General features: G+C 38.3%; 1 protein-coding gene across 1 annotated transcript in view; it reads left to right on the forward strand.

Moving 5' to 3' along the window:
- LOC133126569 (complement factor H-like) overlaps positions 1–21,715 on the forward strand; it is a 39,833-nt gene extending 18,118 nt beyond the window's left edge. Inside the window, exons 15-25 of the mRNA XM_061238914.1 lie at positions 6,802–6,960; positions 7,054–7,209; positions 7,478–7,654; positions 8,499–8,681; positions 9,145–9,327; positions 11,482–11,655; positions 13,221–13,403; positions 15,033–15,104; positions 15,655–15,828; positions 19,484–19,663; positions 21,181–21,715. Coding sequence (XP_061094898.1) covers positions 6,802–6,960; positions 7,054–7,209; positions 7,478–7,654; positions 8,499–8,681; positions 9,145–9,327; positions 11,482–11,655; positions 13,221–13,403; positions 15,033–15,104; positions 15,655–15,828; positions 19,484–19,663; positions 21,181–21,371 — 1,832 coding nt within the window. The 3' untranslated portion in view covers positions 21,372–21,715. The remainder of the gene's footprint in view (positions 1–6,801; positions 6,961–7,053; positions 7,210–7,477; positions 7,655–8,498; positions 8,682–9,144; positions 9,328–11,481; positions 11,656–13,220; positions 13,404–15,032; positions 15,105–15,654; positions 15,829–19,483; positions 19,664–21,180) is intronic.
- The last annotated feature ends 1,401 nt before the right edge of the window (positions 21,716–23,116 follow it).

The following is a 23,116-nucleotide window of genomic DNA, read 5'->3' on the forward strand; positions in this document are numbered from 1 at the left end:
ATCCTGGAGAAAATGCTACAATAGTTTGTGAGCCGCCGTATAGAACACACACGAAAAAACGAGAGGATACAGCGACATGCAGAAACGATGGATCATGGTCATTCAACACATACTGCGAAGGTATGGCTAATGGTACAAATACTGATGATGGCATTTATTGTTCTGGCTCATTCCTTCTTATTCATCCACCATTTTGTGAAAATAATGAATATAATAGCCTCACAACACGTGGCAGTGGTGATCGACCAATGTTTTTTTTCCAGCTCATTACCAATAAAATAATAATTGGAGTGTCTGATGGCAGAAAAGTGCAGATTATATTTAGCATTGTGAATTAAAACATTTGCCATGACAAAATAAACACATAAAGCAAAATCAGTGTTAAAATGCATGTTTTAAAATGTATTTAAAAATAATGTATTAGATATATTCCCACAATGGCATTTCTGTAGCAATATTGCTTTTGTTCTTAAATTGGTGCTCCATATTCTCTATAGGGATGTCACGGTTAACCGGTTTGACTATTAACCGCGGTGTGAAATGTCATGGTTAATAAATCGTGGAGGCCCCCCCACACCGTGTGTTTGTTGACATTCAAAAAAAGAAAAAAAAGTAGCTACCGGAGGTAAAGCTGGCCCCATAGACAGGTTAGCGAGACTTGCACGGAGCCAAAACAATGTAACACACGGCAAACTCAAACTTACAGCTGTTAGTTCTACCAGAGGATGCTTCATGACTGCACGACTGTGACAGAAGAACAACAACAACGAGACAGCAACGCTTTATATCCGCCAAAGAAACGTCTTAAGTCTGCTGTATGGGACTATTTTGGCTATCCCAAAGATGCCGAAGGTGTTATTCAAGACAACGGATCACCTTTCTGCAAAACGTGCCGCAAACAAATTGCTGCCAGAGGATCCAACACATCAAATTTACTGCAGCACCTGCGGGACCACCACCCTGCCTTGCACGCTGAAATAAAGGTAAGGCAAAACAACCCAGTGAAAATACGTTAGTGGCGAATAATTAAGTCATTACTTATTAATACGGAAGTAAGGATTACGTTTCGGTTGATACAGCTTCATCAGTAGGCTATTATAATCAATGGCGTAGCCATATGGTTACAGTGAAGCACCCGATTAGGTCCCCCGAATCCCTATTAACTTTACGCAACTTTGTGAAATTCTTGTCACTTTTAGAGGCGATTTATCTAAGACTGCAAGGGAAGCTCGGCTATCTCTAAAACGTTAAAAAATAAATGGTCAAATATGTATGGTTGTGTCAACATTTCAATGACTAAATGCATTGGAACATGTTCATCTCGAAGACAAGTTCGTTCAGAATCAGCTAGCTATTTTTGCCTGTTGAAGCTCGGCGTCCATGGGCAGCCACTACATAGAACAGTTTTTTTTCACTGCATCGAAACTAGACGGATAAATACGACGGAGTATTAGGGACAGGACCATGACGAGATTAATATCGAAATGTCGACATAAATCTCGGAATTTCGAGAATAAAGTTGAAATACCATGAAATATCATGAAATATCATGTGGAGATAAATCTCGACATTTCGAGAATAAAGTCGCCATGTCGACATTAATCTTGACATTTTGAGAATAAAGTTGACTTATCATGTCCATTAAATCATATGGAGAGAGCGAGACCTTAATACAGACTCACTTGGCCGACGACTCATCAAAATGCCTTGTGTTGATGATCTGGTGAAATTGTACTTTGGAATCGGGTTTAGCAACAAGGAAATACTCGCTATTTTAGCCCAAAAACACAATGTGGTTATATGTGTAAGGACGTTGAAAAGGTTGTGCCGAAAACTTTGTCTGTTCAGAAGGATAAATCAGACCAATTTGGATGATATGTCAACTTTATTCTGGAAATGTCGAGATTAATGTCGACATGGCGACTTTATTCTGGAAATGTCAAGATTTATCTCGACATGATATTTCATGGTATTTCAACTTTATTCTCAAAATTCCGAGATTTATGTTGATATTTCGACATTAATCTCGTCATGGTAAGAAAAATAAAAATATCATGCGTGTCCCTAATACTCCCTCGTAGATAAATACTGCGATTATGTTTGATTGACAGCGATTTTGAACTATAAAACGTCGCCGGAGTATTTTTCGAGCTCAGTCCCATGGAGGATTTTGCAAATGTAGGCCTAGCCGAAAGACAAACTGCAACTTATTTATCGGTAGGCCCTATGCTTGGCGAAATTACTATCCTTGTACATTCCAAACATACATTCCTTGTTTCAGCCGCCACTGCACTACACGTAGTATTAGGCTATTCTTATTATTACTCCATGTAAAAGCATGGGAACAGGATTTCCAAAGGGGGAACCAAAGTGGGTGCTTCAGTGCAACAAGTAGCACAAGCCTTAGGCTGATGATACATGGGGCAACTTTTCTTTAAGCAATGTTGCTGGGCAATATTCTTAATTTTTATTCTGAGTTAATTCCCATTTATAGTTAGTATCATTGTAGTCTGTTTTTTTTCCATTTTAGTTAGTCTTTTGCCTATTCAAAATATTTAATTGACAGAGACTTCAGGTCTTATGAATTATATTTTTAACAATTACACAAAAATACTGATTCAACATAAGTCAGTGCTGTACAAAAAGGTTCCTTTACAAAGTTACCTTTACACAATACAAAGTCCCAACAAGGAATTACTTCTCCACAAACAAAATTCCAGTCATGTACCAGGAGGTACGAGCAAGTGTGGAAGAACAGTTGGCAGAAGGTGTGTGGTTTGGTGCAACCACAGACCTGTAGACCAGCAGTGGTGGTGGAGGTGAACCCTTCATGAGCTTCACTGTCCACTATCTGCTGATTGGAAGCTCAAGTCTCACTGTTTGGAAACAACCACACAGCAGAGAATATCACAGAAATTATGGATAATATGCTCCTGGACTGGAACATAAATAAACACTCTCTGGCTAGAATTACCACAGATAATGCCAGCAATATGAAAAAAGCATTCCAAACATTTCCATTTGTATGGTTCTCTTGTTTTGGCCATAATTTGAATTTGGCCATTTCGAAAGTCCAAGATACAGAGAGTGGATGTTGCAATCAGGGCATGCAGACATACAGTGGATGGATTTTCTAAAAGTTGGAAAAGAATGCATGGTCTTCAGAAGAAACAGAGAGAGTTGGACCTTCCTAAACATGCACTGATACATGATGTCGTCACCAGGTGGGGCTCCACATATGAGATGGTTGTGCGTTTCATAGAGCAGCAGCAGGCCATTTGTGCGGTACTGGCAAGTGACCGAAACACCTGGCATCTTATGCCAAAGGACAGTGAAATCACCGTCCTGGAAGAGGTGAGCCAGCTCCTTGGGTCTCTCCATGAGTTCACAGACATCCTGGCCTCAGAGAAACAGGTCACACTTTCCGCACTGACGCCAGTCTTAGAGCACATCAGCAATGAGATACTTCAGGAACAACCGACAGATAGCAATCTCACCAAACAAATGAAAGAGATTATGAGAAAAGACATGCTAATGCAGCTGAGATATACAGAAGAAATGAAGAATGTTTTGAACATATCCAGTTTTATGGATCCCAGGTTCAAAGGAAACTTTATTGAGAACCTGGATCAGACAGTGAAAGGATGCATTGAAGAAGCAATGCTACTTGCTTCACATTTAATCTTAGATGCGCCTTCAACAGAAGCCACCCAGAGCCTTTCTTCTTCTTCTTCCTCCACCACCAGCACCACCACCACCACCAACATTAAAGAGAAGAGCCTGTGTGGATTGTTAAAGAAAATCACAGCTGCCAAGATGAACAGGGTAACTGCATCCGGAAGTGGAAAGCCTTCAGTCCAAGAAAGACTTGATGATGAGGTGAAACTGTACTTGTCCCTTCCCACAGTCAGTGCTGAAAGTGACCCACTGGAATGGTGGAAGGCACATGTGGAAGAAATGCCGATGTTGTCAAAAGTGGCCAGAAAGTACCTATGTATCCCGGCAACGAGTGTGCCATCAGAAAGGGTATTTAGCACAAGTGGCCATATCCTGACTCCTCAGCGGTCAAGGGTGAGCACTGAGAATGTGAACATGCTCACATTTTTGCACTTTAACATGCCCTAATAGGACTGGTAGTGAGCCAAAGGCCCTGATGTAGACGGGTTCTACAGCCTTTATTTATTTTTTTTGTTCCAAGAAAGAAAAGCCTATGTAGCTTATATTTAATTCCAGAGATTTGTATCTTTTTGTTTTATATCTTTTTATATTTTATTTATTATTTTCATTTTCATAGTGCAATTTAAGTTTCAAAGGCTGATGAATGTTTAAGCAAAAGCTATGTCCATATTTCTAAGTTCACTATTATGGTTATATAGCCAACAATGTTAATATAGTTTATCAAGAGGCTGCTGCAGCCTTCTGCTGTGTTTGTTCTCTTTGTGGAGACATACCTACGTAGCTAATATGTTGCCTATTCCAGTGAAACATAAACTTTTTAAAAATTTTAACATGCAGTGTCATATTGTGTTTGAAAGGCGGCAATAAATAACCTGTAAAAAGGTCAACATCTTTAAATAATGTATTTGTGTGATTTTATGCATTAGTACTGTTGTGAAAAGTATTCACGCAAAATAATCGTGATAATCGTGAAATTGTGATTATTCTTCTGACTATAATCGTACCAACAAAATCTATAATCGTGACATCTCTAATTCTCTAGGCAGTCTTCTTTTTCCAAAATACACTACAGCTTATCTTTGCTCCTCTTCATATCTTCATTTTTCATTGTAAATTGATAATTTGTGGACTTTATACTGGAATATCATTGTCACCAGTATTAAGTGGTCGATACACAACAAGAGGTTAAAATGCTGGACAACAGTTAATGGCTATACACTCACGAAGCACTCTATTAGGAACAACTGTACACCTACTTACTCATGCAATTATCTAAACAGCCAATTGTGTGGCAGCAGTGTAATGCATACAATCTTGCAGATACGGGTCAGCAGCTTCAAATAATGTTAACATCAACCATCAGAATGGGGAAAAAATTCAGTGATTTAGACCATGGCATGATTGTTGGTGCCAGACGGGCTGGCTTGAATATTTCTGTAACTTCTGATCCCCTGAAATTTTCACGCACAACAGTCTCTAGAGTTTGGTGTGAAGAAACAAAAAAACATTCAGTGAGCGCCAGTTCTGCATACGGAAATGCCTTGTTGTTGAGAGAGGTCAAAGGAGAATGGTCAGACTGATTTGAGCTAGAAAAGCTATGGTAACTCAGATAACCACTCTGTACAATTGTGGTGAGCAGAAAAGCATCTCAGAATGCACAACACATCGAACCTTGAGGCGGATGGGTTACAACAGAAGAAAACAACATTGAGTTGTCAGCCAAGAACAGAAAGCTGAGGCTGCAATGAGCACATTCACAATGTGTTCATCTTGTATAATCCATGGCACGAAGAATTGAGGCTGTTTTTAGTGCAAAGGGAGGCCCTACCCAGTATTAGTATAGTGTTCCTAATGAAGTGCTTAGTGAGTGTATATTGGTGAATTGATAATTGGTCGATCACAACTGGTTAGTAGCCTAGAGTTGCATTTAGGCACAATAGGCACAATTGAGTCTGTATATAATTTGTTTCTAAAAGTCTAAAATGTCTAAGTTTAAAATGTAATTATTAGGGCCACAATATCCGTTCGAATAGCAGACATAATTGAAAGCTCATACATCCTAGGTTTTAAATTGATTACATTTCTCATATAAGTGAATACTGATTGTCAGGGCGTGGGACAGAAGAACCATCCGCAGACTCTGGGATAAGAAGAATACGGCAGGTTTTATTAAAAATCCGAAAACAGGCAATGGTCGAGATTCAGTCATACAGGAATATACAGCATAATCAGAAGTGTTGTGGGTAGACAGAGTTCAAAACCAGTAGACAGATATCAGAACCAGGAAATCCAAAAATCAGAGCACAGGAAAACAGACTGGGGACAGCAAATAAGGCTAGAACAGGGGGTAGGGAACAGATGGCAGGTAAGACAAACCAGCCCTGAACAAACTATGCAGACAGGTATATATAGAACAGATAACAAGGGGGAACGAGAATCAGGTGTGCGAACTGGGGAACAGATAACAAGGAACAGGTGAGACAATAGAGTGAAGGACAGGAAGGAAGTCCATATAAGGAGTGAAGGGTGGAGGTATAAATGAGGAGAGAGGGAAAACCAGGAGCAGAGAGCAAGCACAGAGAGAGGAAGAAACAATGACTTATTCCTGTACTCCACCCCAGGCATGTGGGACTGAACATCTGGAGACACAATAATAACCAATGATTTTATAAAATGAATTGATTTTTTTCCTGCAAGAATGTCACAGAGGTCTTAATATGGTCCTCCGGCCGGTCTGGGCACTGATTTTTGTACCAACCAATTGCCTTTTTTTAAATTTACTGACAGCTCTATAAATGACCCTGGTTCAAACCTGTTCCGGAGCACAGTAAAATCATAAGGATACACTTGCAGTCTGCAGCTGTAGCCGGTACTCATACACATGTGGATTAAGATATGATTTAGTCAATTAAATAATTAAGACCATAAATTGGCACAAACTCCTGAAACAGATCAGCCCTAGTTGTCTACCCCTGTTCTTGAGAGATATTCCAAGAAACAGTTTTGCATCCATGATCCATAAGATCCAAATTTTCAGACACCAAAGTAGAAGCAGAAGTATAACATATATTTGTCTTTATACACATTTCTTACAATAAGAAGTTTTTCATTTTACATTTTCAGATATTTTCTGCACAGCTGGACCAGACGACAATGTAAAGTATTTGAGGCATACTTTTAGACACAAACAAACGTTATCATCTCACACCTGCCAGCGTGGATTCAAAACATCTGGTGGCTCTACTTGTGAAGTTGAGGGCTGGGTGCCACCGCTGTGCTCAGGTGACTTTTCTTGAAATACATTTTTTGGATTGTACTTTAAGGGAAAATGTATTTCAGATCACTATATTAATCTCAAACCATTCATATTTTCAGCAATAACATGTAATCCAGAGATTCCTAATGCTATCATTCTGAGTGAAAATAAGACTTACACATTTGGTGAGCATCTGGAATATGAATGTAAACTTTTTCATGAACCAGAAGGAAAGCAATACGGATACTGTGGCTGGGAATGGCCTGACTGCAAAGGTACGTTTTTCATATCAAATACGCCATGGCATTATAAAGCTGTACTCTGCAGTGCTGATTATGACTACTGCACAATATAATGTTAACATATAGGATCAAGCTCAAAATTTTAATTTTCACCGATTAAGCTTGCCAGTGCCTTGGTTCAATTTCACTGAGAATTCAGGTGTTGTGTTGCTTGGTGTACTTCCCTCAGCTTTTATGTAAATTTCCTTCACCCAAATGTTTGCCTCAGAAATCTAATGTCATTAATCTTCTTTGTTTTTAGCAAAAGAAAATTATTGCAAAAGACCTGATCTAGAAAATGGATATCACATCAATGTCAAAAGCAATGCTTCAGTCATTTATTATAGTTGCGTTTCTGGTTATAAACCCTTCGTGGAAGGTTGGTGGGACGAATTGACATGCAAGAAAAGTGAATGGTCTGACATCCCAAAGTGCATTGGTAAGGAATCACTTTTTCCTTTGTTATTTCAGCTTCTTGTGTTGTGTTATTATCAAGCTGTGCATGTTCTAGTGGGATCTGCTTGTGGCCTGTTTGATTATTGGTTAAGTTAGAAAACAAAGTATAGCTACAAAAACATAACCTGTTAAAAGGCTACTAATCATAATAGTAAATAAAGTAAAAGTAAATAAACTAACAAATGCACTTAAAAAGTAGTACAGCACAAAACAGTACCTACTCTCTAAGTATTTGCACAGAGGTACAATTTATGTTATTTTGGCTTCTCAGCAGTTTCAGATTAGTCAGGTCTATTCAGTCACTTCCTTAGTTCAGGTATAAGAAAGATTTCACTATCTAGGCTTCTTGATTCTAGGCTTCTGGTTGCGTTTGGAGTCTGTCATTAGCATTAGTCAACATGAGGACCAGAGCTGTGCCAATATCATGAGTCATTATGAGGCTGAGAAATAATAATAATAATAATAAAAAAATAGAAAAACAATAAAAAACTGAACAGGCCTGGATTCTGATCATTATGGCTATCATGGACCTTAGTGATATTGAAAGAGCTGAGACTGTTGGGTTGAAATCTGTTGGGTTGATGGGGTAGAAAGAAGCCAAATGCATGTTTTTCCTGTTGTGATAGGTGTTATATCTTATAGCTTTAATTTACTTTTAGTAACTGTGCCACAAATCCAAAAATATTTTCTCTGATCTTTTCGTATTTGTATACAAGTCTGGTGGATTGCTGAAAATAGTCCTCTTGGTACTCTATTACATACATACAAAATTGTTATTGTGTTTTCAATATTTTTATTCATTAAAGGTTATGTTACCTTTCTTACAGATGAAACTGCATGTGTTCGTCCAACAATTCTGAACACAAAACAAGTCAGGAAAGTCAGGAAAGACCTGTATTCAAATGGTGAATCTTTGACATTTGAATGTGAGGATGCATATGAAATGGAAGGTACTGGCCAGATAAAATGCGTAAATGGAGAGTGGGAGTCACCACTACCAGTCTGCAAACGTGAGTAATCCATAGCTGAATGTTTTTCAGATGTATTTACTTACTCACCACAAAGCACCAAAAAAGAATGCAAAGACCCTGGGCTGCAAAATTTGGGGAATAAAATTAAAAGGAATGTATGGAAATTATCAGGTATAAAAGGGAAATCTTGGGGACTATTTGAACAGGTTCCATTTGCAGTGTGAATATAGAAACATTAATATTTTTAACTTATACTGTTCAAGCTGGCAAGAAAGTGTCTGCTCTGCACTTTGGTCCTGAATCATTTCAGACCAGCACCCCACTTAATAGCAATAAATAAATAAATAAATAAATAAATAAGTAAGTAAATAAATAAATAAATAAAGTTGCTCTTTAAGACAATTTAGCAAGATGGTTATCTTATATTAACCAAATTGTGTTAAGATTGTGAAGAAAGTTGGTTAACCATTGATTAACTATATCTATTTAATATTCCCAACAGCATCTGGTAATAGTTGTAATCCTCCCCCACGAGTTGCACATGCAACAACTACATCAAAATATAAGACAAAATATGCTCATCAATCTACAGTGCAATTCCAATGCAGAGATTTATATGAAATTCAGGGGAACAGAGAAGTCACCTGCACCAATGGAACGTGGAGTGACATTCCAACATGCATTCGTAAGTACTAAAATAGTAGATTCATCTCAGCTATTTATAAATTGGCTCAGGAGGCAACGGGAGCGGCGCCAGGACTCCATGATAGGTCGGGCCAAGAAATGTCACGAGCGGGCCTGTTTATAAAAAATAGAATTAAAAATAAATGACTGATCATATGCAAACACACATTATACATTGGCATAATATAACACAGGACATAATATCGAAACTAACGTATCCAATTATAATCAATTTAAAATGCATAGCGGCCACTATAATTTGCATAACATTAATACCAGATTAATGTAACTCTTCTTTATTAATCCAAATACTGGCATTAAAGAGAATGCCTCTCGAAATTCACATTGCAAATCAGACGTTTCGCCCGGAAAAGAAGAGAATGCAATGATTTTTGTGTTTATCCCGGTACTGGAATGAAATGGCTTTTGTGTCCTTGTGATTCGATGCGTCCGTGCTTAATGTTAGAAACGAGCACTTTGTCAAGCAGTTCTTGCACTAATAATGGACCTATACTTTGCAAATGATCGGATCAGATTTCGTTCGGGAAGATGAAAACCTAGGTTCATAAAGTTCTTGGTCAGTTTAGAAGTACATTCAGTGGACCTGAAACTGTGTCCATGCAGCACCGAACGGTCAGCATATAGTCCTTCAGTTTATATTTTATCTGCCTCTGTGTTTTGTCGCACTCAAAAAATCCGACACACTAGGATTTACTTAGTTCAGCGTCTATGTGCTTTTTCGTCCGAAGATGTTGAGTGCTATCCGTACGTCTTCCGTGAGCAATCGAAAAATGAGCTCCATACCTTTGGCAAAAACCTTATCCTCTCCTGATCAGTGTTTTTGAGAAATTTTGACACTTTCTGAAAATCGTCATTAAACAAACACGCTCGCTTTTGTGACATTTCACAAAACTGCAGCAACTTCCAACGTTTCATTGGCGCTCAGCTAAAAGCGACGGCATAGGGAGACGGACAAAATTATGATTGATAAGCGACGTTTGGTAGTTGCAGCAAGTTGTAGGTTATACGTAGGCTATTCTAAAACACGGAATAAATTCGATTGTGTTTTAAATGACCATAACACCGCTATTACATTCAGAATAACCATCAATATCACCCGGCACGAAAATATGGGACATTTAGCTCGGTCACCTGCAAGTAGGCTGAAAAACGGTACGTATGGACACCCCATTTATAATCAACCTATCTAAATACATACATTTAGCCTAAATATTATTACAGAAATGCGGTTGATTATTAATTAAATGACTGCCTACCTTTTGGCGATTTTCTCAAAAGAACGCGGCGGGGTTTGGTGTTGAATATAACCTGTTAAAAGGCTACTAATCATAATAGTAAATAAAGTAAAAATAGTAAAAATTGAGTAATCCAGGAGCTATCTGGGAGAAATGCAAGACCCTGTGCAAAGTTGGCAGCGCAAGTCCTATACAATGACATATTACATATTAAGTGCTATATGCATGTCCTTTTTTCTCAGGTGTGATAACAAATGCACTTAAAAAGTAGTACAGCACAAAACAGTACCTACTCTCTAAGTATTTGCACAGAGGTACAATTTATGTTATTTTGGCTTCTCAGCAGTTTCAGATTAGTCAGGTCTATTCATTCACTTCCTTAGTTCAGGTATAAGAAAGATTTCACTATCTAGGCTTCTTGATTCTAGGCTTCTGGTTGCGTTTGGAGTCTGTCATTAGCATTAGTCAACATGAGGACCAGAGCTGTGCCAATGACATGAGTCATTATGAGGCTGAGAAATAATAATAATAATAATAAAAAAATAGAAAAACAATAAAAAACTGAACAGGCCTGGATTCTGATCATTATGGCTATCATGGACCTTAGTGATATTGAAAGAGCTGAGACTGTTGGGTTGAAATCTTTTGGGTTGATGGGGTAGAAAGAAGCCAAACGCATGTTTTTTCTGTTGTGATAGGTGTTATATCTTATAGCTTTAATTTACTTTTAGTAACTGTGCCACAAATCCAAAAATATTTTCTCTGATCTTTTCGTATTTGTATACAAGTCTGGTGGATTGCTGAAAATAGTCCTCTTGGTACTCTATTACATACATACAAAATTGTTATTGTGTTTTCAATATTTTTATTCATTAAAGGTTATGTTACCTTTCTTACAGATGAAACTGCATGTGTTCATCCAACAATTCTGAACACAAAACAAGTCAGGAAAGACCTGTATTCAAATGGTGAATCTTTGACATTTGAATGTGAGGATGCATATGAAATGGAAGGTACTGGCCAGATAAAATGCGTAAATGGAGAGTGGGAGTCACCACTACCAGTCTGTAAACGTGAGTAATCCATAGCTGAATATTTTTCAGATGTATTTACTTACTCACCACAAAGCACCAAAAAAGAATGCAAAGACCCTGGGCTGCAAAATTTGGGGAATAAAATTAAAAGGAATGTATGGAAATTATCAGGTATAAAAGGGAAATATTGGGGACTATTTGAACAGGTTCCATTTGCAGTGTGAATATAGAAACATTAATATTTTTAACTTATACTGTTCAAGCTGGCAAGAAAGTGTCTGCTCTGCACTTTGGTCCTGAATCATTTCAGACCAGCACCCCACTTAATAGCAATAAATAAATAAAGTAAATAAATAAAGTTGCTCTTTAAGACAATTTAGCAAGATGGTTATCTTATATTAACCAAATTGTGTTAAGATTGTGAAGAAAGTTGGTTAACCATTGATTAACTATATCTATTTAATATTCCCAACTGAGACGGGTGCGTGGGGGTTGGACCCAAAATGCACGACTCAGAAACAATAGTAAAATAAAGTCCCGTTAGGGCTTTATTCGGGACGAGTCCCAGGAGCGTAGTCAATACAAGCAAAGTCCATACACGAAGATCCAGCCAAACAAATACAAAACAAACAAAAAGCACGGTGCCGAGGGAAGAGGCAATCTCGTAGTCGGTAGGCGTGCAGGGAGGTCCGGTAGCAGGAGAGCTGTCAGCGGGGCAGATGAACAGGCGGACGGCAGGCAGAGGCGTAGTCGTGGGCGAAGCGGGAGTCGAAACCATGAAACAATCAGCGGGGAAAAAGTACAAAAACGGTAGGCGGGGACGTAGTCAAGAAACAAACGAAGGTCACAAAACAGAAATCAATAATCGATGGTCAGTAAACAGGCGTGGATCGTAACGTGTAATCAAACAGTAAATAATGCTCAAGAGTTGCGTGGTAAACAGGCAGACAATTTCGCAGTGAACAGTTGCGCGACTGGGCTATAAATGCAGGTGTAGACAGGTGTAGACAATTAGTTAGAGCGTAGCAAGGAAATGGAAAACAGGTGCGATGGATGACAAGTTTAACAAGAAGATTAGTAATCGTTAGTAATAAACCTATCCTGCCCTAGCATTAGTAAATTAGTAAATGACATGCACGAGAAACGTAAGGTAACATGAACACATGATTAGTCTTGTTAGTTTCTACCCAATCCTGATCTAGCGTTAGTAGTTTTAGTAAATAGACAATTAGAAACACTAGGGGAGTGAAGGACAGAACGAGAGAGAGAGAGAGAGAGAGAGAGAGAGAGAAAAGGCGGAACGCAAGGTTTGCGGAAAAACATGTAAAAGTGTATGCATAACAACGACCAGTTAACGTAACAATAAACATGCATCGAAACATAACACAAAGCGAAACTAAGACGATAATCACTCAACATAACCAGGTAATATAATCGTAACGAAACATAACTAGACATGACGAGAAAATAAATCGTAACAAGAAATAAACTAAACAACATGACGAACCTAGACTAACATAATACATGATAAGACACAACGTGACTAAGACAACATGAATAAACATAAAACATGGCGAGACAGACCTGAAACGTGACACCAACAGCATCTGGTAATAGTTGTAATCCTCCCCCACGAGTTGCACATGCAACAACTACATCAAAATATAAGACAAAATATGCTCATCAATCTACAGTGCAATTCCAATGCAGAGATTTATATGAAATTCAGGGGAACAGAGAAGTCACCTGCACCAATGGAACGTGGAGTGACATCCCAACATGCATTCGTAAGTACTAAAACAGTAGATTCATCTCAGCTATTTATAAATTGGCTCAGGAGGCAACGGGAGCGGCGCCAGGACTCCATGATAGGTCGGGCCAAGAAATGTCACGAGCGGGCCTGTTCATAAAAAATAGAATTAGAAATAAATGACTGATCATATGCATACACACATTATACATTGGCATAATATAACACAGGACATAATATCGAAACTAACGTATCCAATTATAATCAATTTAAAATGCATAGCGGCCACAATAATTTGCATAACATTAATACCAGATTAATGTAACTCTTCTTTATTAATCCAAATACTGGCATTAAAGAGAATGCCTCTCGAAATTCACATTGCAAATCAGACGTTTCGCCCGGCAAAGAAGAGAATGCAATGATTTTTGTGTTTATCCCGGTACTGGAATGAAATGGCTTTTGTGTCCTTGTGATTCGATGCGTCCGTGCTCAATGTTAGAAACGAGCACTTTGTCAAGCAGTTCTTGCACTAATAATGGACCTATACTTTGCAAATGATCGCCTCAGATTTCGTTCGGGAAGATGAAAACCTAGGTTCATAAAGTTCTTGGTCAGTTTAGAAGTACATTCAGTGGACCTGAAACTGTGTCCATGCAGCACCGAACGGTCAGCATACAGTCCTTCAATTTATATTTTATCTGCCTCTGTGTTTTGTCGCACTCAAAAAATCCGACACACTAGGACTTACTTAGTTCAGCGTCTATGTGCTTTTTCGTCCGAAGATGTTGAGTGCTATCCGTACGTCTTCCGTGAGCAATCGAAAAATGAGCTCCATACCTTTGGCAAAAACCTTATCCTCTCCTGATCAGTGTTTTTGAGAAATTTTGACACTTTCTGAAAATCGTCATTAAACAAACACGCTCGCTTTTGTGACATTTCACTAAACTGCAGCAACTTCCAACGTTTCATTGGCGCTCAGCTAAAAGCGACGGCATAGGGAGCCGGACAAAATTATGATTGATAAGCGACGTTTGGTAGTTGCAGCAAGTTGTAGGTTATACATAGGCTATTCTAAAACACGGAATTCATTCGATTGTGTTTTAAATGACCATAACACCGCTATTACATTCAGAATAACCATCCATATCACCCGGCACGAAAATATGGGACATTTAGCTCGGTCACCTGCAAGTAGGCTGAAAAACGCTACGTATGGACACCACATTTATAATCAACCATCTAAATACATACATTTAGCCTAAATATTATTACAGAAATGCGGTTGATTATTAATTAAAGGACTGCCTACCTTTTGGCGATTTTCTCAAAAGAACGCGGCGGGGTTTGGTGTTGAAATGCAGTGTGTTTGCTGCCGTGTGATTAAAAAGTGTTAATGTGGAAGTTAATTATTATTATTTAATGTCGTAGACGGCTGTGTTAAATATGACTTGTTCTAACTACGTGGTTTGTTTGCGGTTGTTTAAGTTACCACCGTTGAGGTATTGTATGTTGGTATTGAAGTTCTTTGCAGTTCTGACGTCACGCTGATTTCATTTATAGAAGTGAAGTTAACGGCTAAACTCTCCCATGCGAGTTACCGTATTCCATCTGAGCTACGCGCCTCACTACATTACAATTATTTTTATTTTTATATTTTTTGAAGCTAAGATAAAATCTACAGTAACTGGGCCGTCTTCTGAGCAAAGTGGCCCAATGATAGCGACGTCATCACCAGGTAAGAGCAGTCGTCTGGTTGTCGGAGGGTTCGATCCCACCCTGGCTGTGTCCCTGCCCAAGACACCTAACCCCCAATTGCTTCTGAGGAGCTGGTTGGTGCCTTGTGTATGTGTGAAGCATCAATTGTGCAGCGCTTTGGATAAAGGTGCTATATATATTCCAACCATTTACCATTTAAATTGTGGAAGGATCTTCAGGACAGAACTGAGGCACTGTTACTAAGCCATTAGCAGTAGTCACAAACCAGCTTTGAGGTCCAGCTGTTTCACCCAAGCTCACCTGAATTAATATTTGTATTAGACAACACAATATCACTATGTTAGTTTGACTGTTGTATAGTTACAGACATAATGAGACATATTTGGCAACAAACTAAATACTGGAATATTAGAGATGTTGAAAAATAATTGCCACATGAAACCAGATATGATTTGTATAGATTGCATTACAAAAAAAGCATCACGCTTACCTTTAAATTTACATGGGAAATGTAGAGATATTAATTTCACAAAAAACAAGACCTTTATGCTATCATGTGTTCCATTTAGAAAAATATCCCTGTGAAAAACCTGTCCTGAAAGGTGGATTTGTGGACCCCTCAAGATCCACATACTATGAAGGTGATATACTGGATTATCAATGCTTCAGTCCATGTAAGCCCAAAACGAATAGAAATATCACTTGTATAAATGGACAGTGGAGTGCCCGGGTGGAGTGTACATGTAAGTTTTCTTTTTCAGTTGTTTTCTACTCAAATTATTGAAAATGAGTTCATGAAAAGTCTTGTATTAACAATTTGAAGACAGCTCATTCACATCAACAATCTGCTCAGATTGAGACTAAAATGTTTAGGTGTCTCAGGACATTCTTGTCATACCTAACATGAAATCTGGTTCACCCAATATGAAAAGTGATAGAACATTTCTCAAATATAAACAACAGAAAGCAAAACTTTTATACTGCTTTTATATTGCTTTTATATTGGGAAACCTCATTTGCTGTAAGAGATTGGTGAAATACAGTTTGTATGCAAGTGAACTTTTATATTGCTATAGATGCTGTTATTGTTTAAACAAACAATAATTAAGAATGACCCTGCTCTCTTTTGTGTAGCCTAGCCTAATACTTCTCACAAGATGCTTTCCCTATCATTTTAGCGCCAGATGTGTCTTGTTTGTATTGTATTGTATTGTTTGCCAGAATAATTATATATGATTAGCCAAAACATCACAAGGACCGATATCAGTATTATTATTTCAAAAATAAAATAAGTAACCCACAAATTAGCTCCATGGATTGTTCCACTGTCATTTCGATCTTTCGATCGAGGTGATAGATTTTTTTGAAAAGCAAATTTAAAGAGCGATTGGGAATGGGGATTGTAGATACGGGTGGACTGAGGGAACTCTCCCGGAATTTAATTTTGCTATTTGCAAATGATTGCAAAAGGGAAATTCTGGAGAAGCCCTTGGGGCTGTTGGCAAGGAAAAGAAGATAGTCTTTCCATCCTTCCAAATGTAATTCTGATATTTAAAGAATAGCCTGCAGTATAGGCCGATATGAAATAAGACTTCAGACGCATATGCTCAGGAAAACGCTCTTATTTTGTTTACGGAACAAAATGTAATTTTGGTAGAGCTATAGGCCAGTGCATTCGGTTTTCTGTTTGTGTTAAGTTGCTGCGACACTATCTGGAAATGATGAAATGTGTTTTGGAACATGAGCATTATTTGCAGAATTGCGAAACGCCCCTTTATTCAGGGATGGCTTGTAGCGTAGTGGTTAAGGTACACAACGTCGGTGGTTCGAATCCCGGTCTAGCCACAATAAATGATCCGCACAGCCGTTGGGCCCTTGAGCAAGGCCCTTAACCCCACTGCACTGTGGCTGCCCACTGCTCCTAATAACCAGGATGGGCCAAATTACCCCACGGGGTTCAATTAAAAGGTATTATTATTATTATTATTATTATTATTATCATTATTATTATTATTATTATTCTCTGGAGTTTATACTTAAACAACATTCCAACGGTAACTCCGACTCATTGCGAATATTGGCAAATGGTTTTTCTTACAGATAATTTAGCTAAACTGTGACTAAATCCTGTTCCTCAAGTTCGAACATATAACTCGACTTCAAAAAAGCAAATGAAATCAATGAATGCATAATTATGTTTGATTTTATGGAGATGTATTGATACAGTGGAAACTTTTTTTGCGCTTTATGTTGAACTAAAATGAATTTTGTGGGCAGATTTTAAGGATACAATTTATAGCGGGGCATTTAATTAAGGTTGCAAAAACATTCATTCAGAGCAAGAGGTATAGAGGGTGTATTTGTAAATGTGTCTGCTGTCCTCTTACAGTGGGGTGCAAAACATTTCGGCACCCCTGGTTTAAATGTCTGTTACAATTAATCTGTTTGTGATCAAAAGCAAACCTGAACTCTAAATGGAGTTAAACATGAGACCTTTTTGCAAAATATTAAGCAAGACTGCTTTTTATTTTCATTTGTTTCTTATAATTAATATTTAAAAAGAAGGAAAATGGCCGTGTGAAAAAGTTTGGGAACCCTTTTTTTATTTATTTATATATTTTTAAATGAATCTATTTCAGATTTTTCCCTTTTTCTCCCAATTTCCTAGCCAATTGTACCCCCCTCTAATTCAATTGGAATTAGTGTTAGATGTGTTAGATATACTGTCCACACCCCGCCTCAGCCTGGTTATTCCCATAACATATAGATCTAATATTCAAATCGTCTCCGTGATAGTTTATCTAAAGTGTCATTCATGATATTTTGTCTGCATGCCTTGACGGAGGTTAGTATTTTAGCCCGCTGGTGCACTGTGCATCCGTACAATATTTGTTTTGAGTCATGGAATACTATCCATCCATCCATTATCTGAACCCGCTTATCCCGATCAGGGTCGCAGGGGGGCTGGAGCCTATCCCAGCATACATTGGGCGAAAGGCAGGAATACACCCTGGACAGGTCGCCAGTCCATCGCAGGGCACACGCACCATTCACTCACACACACACACACACTCATGCCTATGGGCAATTTAGACTCTCCAATCAGCCTAACCTGCATGTCTTTGGACTGTGGGAGGAAACCGGAGTACCCGGAGGAAACCCGCGCAGACACGGGGAGAACATGCAAACTCCGCACAGAGAGGCCCCGGCCGACGGGGATTCGAACCCAGGACCTCCTTGCTGTGAGGCGGCAGTGCTACCCACTGCACCATCCGTGCCGCCATGGAATACTATGAATACTAGATATCATGCTCTGTTTTTATGATAAAAGTATGATTGCGTTTTCCACAAATGGATGAACTGAGCTAGTTTCTTTTATTTGCTATCCTACTTGATTATACTGTACATACTTTGCAGTACTTCCCAGTTCATCTTCTTTTCTCCAATATTTAAATGGGTATTGTTAAATGTACTACAGCAGAACAGAACTACAACATTCTTTCAAATGTTATGACCACCAGTCACCAAAACCGAGGAAATCATAGATTGCCACTTTCAGCAATGTGCTTTGGTTGTTCAATAGATTACTTTCCTGTGGAATCAAAGCAAAATTATTACAATAAGTGACTAAATATTAAAATTTGTTGTGGTTGATGGTGAAAATATTTTCTTGAAAGTGAACCAAGGATTTAAGAACCAAGTTTGATAACAACGTGATTGGTCTTTATGTTGTACCAGCAGTCAACTCTGGAGCTAATATTTAAGGGAACAATCAAAGTAAACATGTACTTTTGCCCTTAATTCTCCACATTCTTCATTGACTATTTAGCTTTTACTGTTAAGTATACTCCCCTAAAAAGGTTAGATATCCTTTTGTGCCTACAAACATACGTGCAAAGTATAAATAATTTCAAACATTGAAAATGCTAGAATAATGTTGAGTTTAACTTGGGAATACATGGTCCTATTGTAGAGGATGCATGTGCCACATCTGAAGCACACAAGGAGACTGAAATGAAAATAATTTTGCTTGACGTAAAACAGTGTGGTACTTCTTAGCATTGTTTAATTCAGTTACAGATGACAAGACCATTGTACTGTCTGGGGTGCATTGTTTTGATTCATATCCTGATGCTATTATGACCATCAGAGGTTTTATTTGTAGCACTAAATCAACCAAGAAACACTTCTGGAATCAACCAGACAAAAACTAGGTGTGAACATACTCATTCTTGCTGCTTGCATCTACCTTGTCTGTGTTTTTTATACAAAAATGTAAAAACAAAAATGCTGTGTGCGTACTCATAATCATATGTAAAGGAAAAGTGTGTATGATACATAATCTCTGCATAAATAATGCACGTTTTTCAAAATGTTTTTTTTCTTCTTTCATTTCAGGTTTCACTTCTTGTGAACCCCCACAAGAAATTCCATTTGGGGATATTAAAGGTTTGACAAAAGATGTATATAACACCGGTGAGACGGTAGAATACCAGTGCAAGAATTTCTATGTACTTTCTGGTCAAAAGTTCATAACATGCCGCAATGGGGAGTGGGATGATCCTCCAAAATGCCTGGGTGAGTTGCATGTCTTCTCCCTTGTTTTTAGTAATGATCTAGTGAAGACTCATGTACCACAGTGTTCGAGAAACATAGTATCAAAAAATGGCCTGGTTTGTGATAATACAATGAAGTTAAGATTGCTGTTTCTCTTGATTTGGCATGTCCCACGTTTTATAGGACTATCTCGTCACTGCACAGTAATCAGTTGATTCTGGAGAAGATAGATGAGCATTGTGTTTTGAATGCATGCTGCCAGCTAGCTTCACTGCAGGCAACTTGTCCACCCAAGGACATCGCTCTGGGTGGGATGGCTTCTGTCCATCATTGTGCAACAGTGAGCCATTGAGTCAATCGGGTGTATACAGAATGCCTATGTAAACTCCTTGTGAAGGACACTGACTGTAGAACTTACCGAGTGCAATGGTTTTGACTCGGGCCTTGAGGACCCCTGTGTGGGCTGGTGTTAGTTCCAACCAAACTGTTCAGTTTTCTTAATTCAATATTTTAATTATTCATCCTCTTACGGCACTCTATGCCAAAAATAGCCATGCATGGCATGAAGAATAAAAATCCTATAATTTCATAATGCTGAATGTGCTATATTGCTAATGATTACGTAAAGAGGTAAAATATTTTTAACTGATTGAAAGGTAGGCTCCTGATTGATGAAAATGAAAATGGGATACCTGGCCACATTTCAGAAATCATTGCCTTTAATTTTGTTGTAATTATAATAAGTCATTCATTTCATATTGTGGCGGCACGGATGGTGCAGTGGGTAGCACTGCCGCCTCACAGCAAGGAGGTCCTGGGTTCGAATCCCCGTCAGCCGGGGCCTCTCTGTGTGGAGTTTGCATGTTCTCCCTGTGTCTGCGTGGGTTTCCTCCGGGTACTCTGGTTTCCTCCCACAGTCCAAAGGCATGCAGGTTAGGCTGATTGGAGAGTCTAAAATGCCCATAGGTATGAGTGTGTGAATGAATGGTGTGTGTGCCCTGCGATGGACTGGCGACCTGTCCAGGGTGTATTCCTGCCTTTCGCCCAATGTATACTGGGATAGGCTCCAGCCCCCCTGCAACCCTGTTCAGGATAAGCGGGTTAGGATAATGAATTAATGAATTTCATATTGTATTATTTCAAATTCTGCAAATAATATATGAATAAGAAGCAAAATAATAAGTTTAAGAAACAAATCGTTGAAACACTTGTCATAAACAACCTAAACCTTGCAACAGATTTGCGGAAACAAAAATCAGCATATACAAGGGTCCCAAAGACCAAGTTTGACAACCATTGACCGAGTGGACTGCTGTGTAAAAAGAGGTGTTGCACTGGAGGAATGCATGCGTATATGTATTCTCATGAAATGCTAAAATGCTACAAGTTTAGGCCTTCCAGATTAATTTTGATAAAGGGGTCATCATAACTCAGTTAAACTAGTACATTTTAAATGTTTTATCAATCTTTTGCTGTAATAAAAAAGTCATAATTTGTATTAATTGTCCTATTATTGTCCTCTATTATTTTTCTTTAAGAACCGTGTACCGTGACAATTGAAGAAATGGACCGAAGGGGAATTCAACTCAAATACAAATATCAAACAAAGATTTACATACAACATGATGAACAAATTGTGTTCTCATGCAACTATGGCAAAAGCCTAACTGATGGCGCATTTATTAACTGGTGCAGAAATGGTAGAATCCACCTTCCATCTTGTGCTTAAGAACTATGTACATGCATAGATTAACATGCATGGATTGTACCTATTAATTGATTGAATTTAAAAGTTTTAGAAAATTCTCAGATGATCAGCACAATAAATAGATACAGTAAATATCTCACTCGGTGTCTTTAACACTTGAAAAAGGATAAAGATAATACAGCCAGTCAGTGTGTTACTCTTATATAAACTAGAACAGTGAGACAGACATGATGAACCAGTCCACAGTCTTTGAAGTTCAGAATACCGAAACAGCTACGGAGTGGAAGAAAATATAAATTCAAATCCTCATGAGCTTATTTTGTAATGTCACGAGAGAAGGATTGAAGGGACAATTTAGTCCATTAGCATTTGTTTTATAACTGGATATAATGGATAACCAAAGTACAGACAAAATATTTGCTAAATCATTCTTGTTTGAACTAAGATGCATTTACTCCACATATTGCTCAATGTTCAATGTTGAAATACTGATCATGCACAAATAAAACATTCCTGGATTTCACTCAAGTGTGTATAAAATGGATCTTTTTTTTTCATATCTGTCTGGTTAAACAAAAAAGTCTGAATTGTTTCTGTTCACTCAATATCTTACCACCTTTGCAAAATTATTAGAATGGATATAAATGACAAAAAAGACTAAATAAATATATTGTTTCATAAACACTCACCGAGCAGCAGTGCAATACTTTCAATTATGTAGATACAGGTCAGGAGCTTCAGTTAATGTTCACATCAACCACCAGCATGGGGAAAAATGTGATCTAAGTGACTTTTACCATGGAATGATTGTTGGTGGCAGACAGGGTGGTTTGAATATCTCAGAAACTGCTGATCTCCTGGGATTTTCACACTCACTAGTCTCTACAATTTGCAAAGAATGGTGCAAAAAAACAACAAAAAATCCAGTGTCCAGCAGGTTTGCAGACAGAAAGAGGAGAAATGCCAGACTGGTCAAAGTTGACAGGAAGGTGACCATAATGCAAATAACCACAAATTACAACCGTGGAATGCAGAAGAGCATCTCTGAACACACAATGCCTCATAACTCTAAATGGATAGGCAACAGCAGTAGAAGTCTAAAAATAAGTCAAATAAATACCTTAAGACTCGAAAAGTATACCTTACTAAAGTTTTCTAGGCATGTTCCCCGAACTATCCCTTTGGAGGTTCCTTAAGGCATAGCTTCTACATGCGACATTACTTGGCCCATCAGCCTTTCTAAGATCGATAATTCACTCCATGCAGCGACTGATTGACTGTGTTATGAGAGAAAGTAGTGTTCTTTATGAATAAAACACTGCAGGAATAAAAACTTACAAACCAAATTATCCAATCCAAATGTAGTGGAAACATTACACATTCAATTCCAGCCCAGGATGAACAAACTAAATTCCACAGTTCCTGCAAATTTTTGGGTTTTGCTTCAGAAATTGCATTTTTAATGACACCCCACAAGTCTTCAATGAGGTTGAGGTCGGGGATTGAATTGGCCACTCTATTACCTCAATCCTTTTTGTCTGGAACCAAGATGTTCCTCGCTTACTCGTGTGTTTGGGGTTGTCTGTATGCATTTCCTCTTCGGCATACAGCAACATAATCTGTTCAAGTATTTTGATGTATTCAAACTGATCCTTAATCCCTGGTATATGAACCCAACAATGTCGTATGAAAAACATCCCCATACCATGATTTTTGCACCACCATGCTTCACTGTCCTCACTGTACTGTGGCTTGAATTCAGTACC

This window comes from Conger conger, chromosome 4 (genome assembly GCF_963514075.1).
Source record: "Conger conger chromosome 4, fConCon1.1, whole genome shotgun sequence".
Taxonomy (NCBI): Eukaryota; Metazoa; Chordata; class Actinopteri; order Anguilliformes; family Congridae; genus Conger; species Conger conger.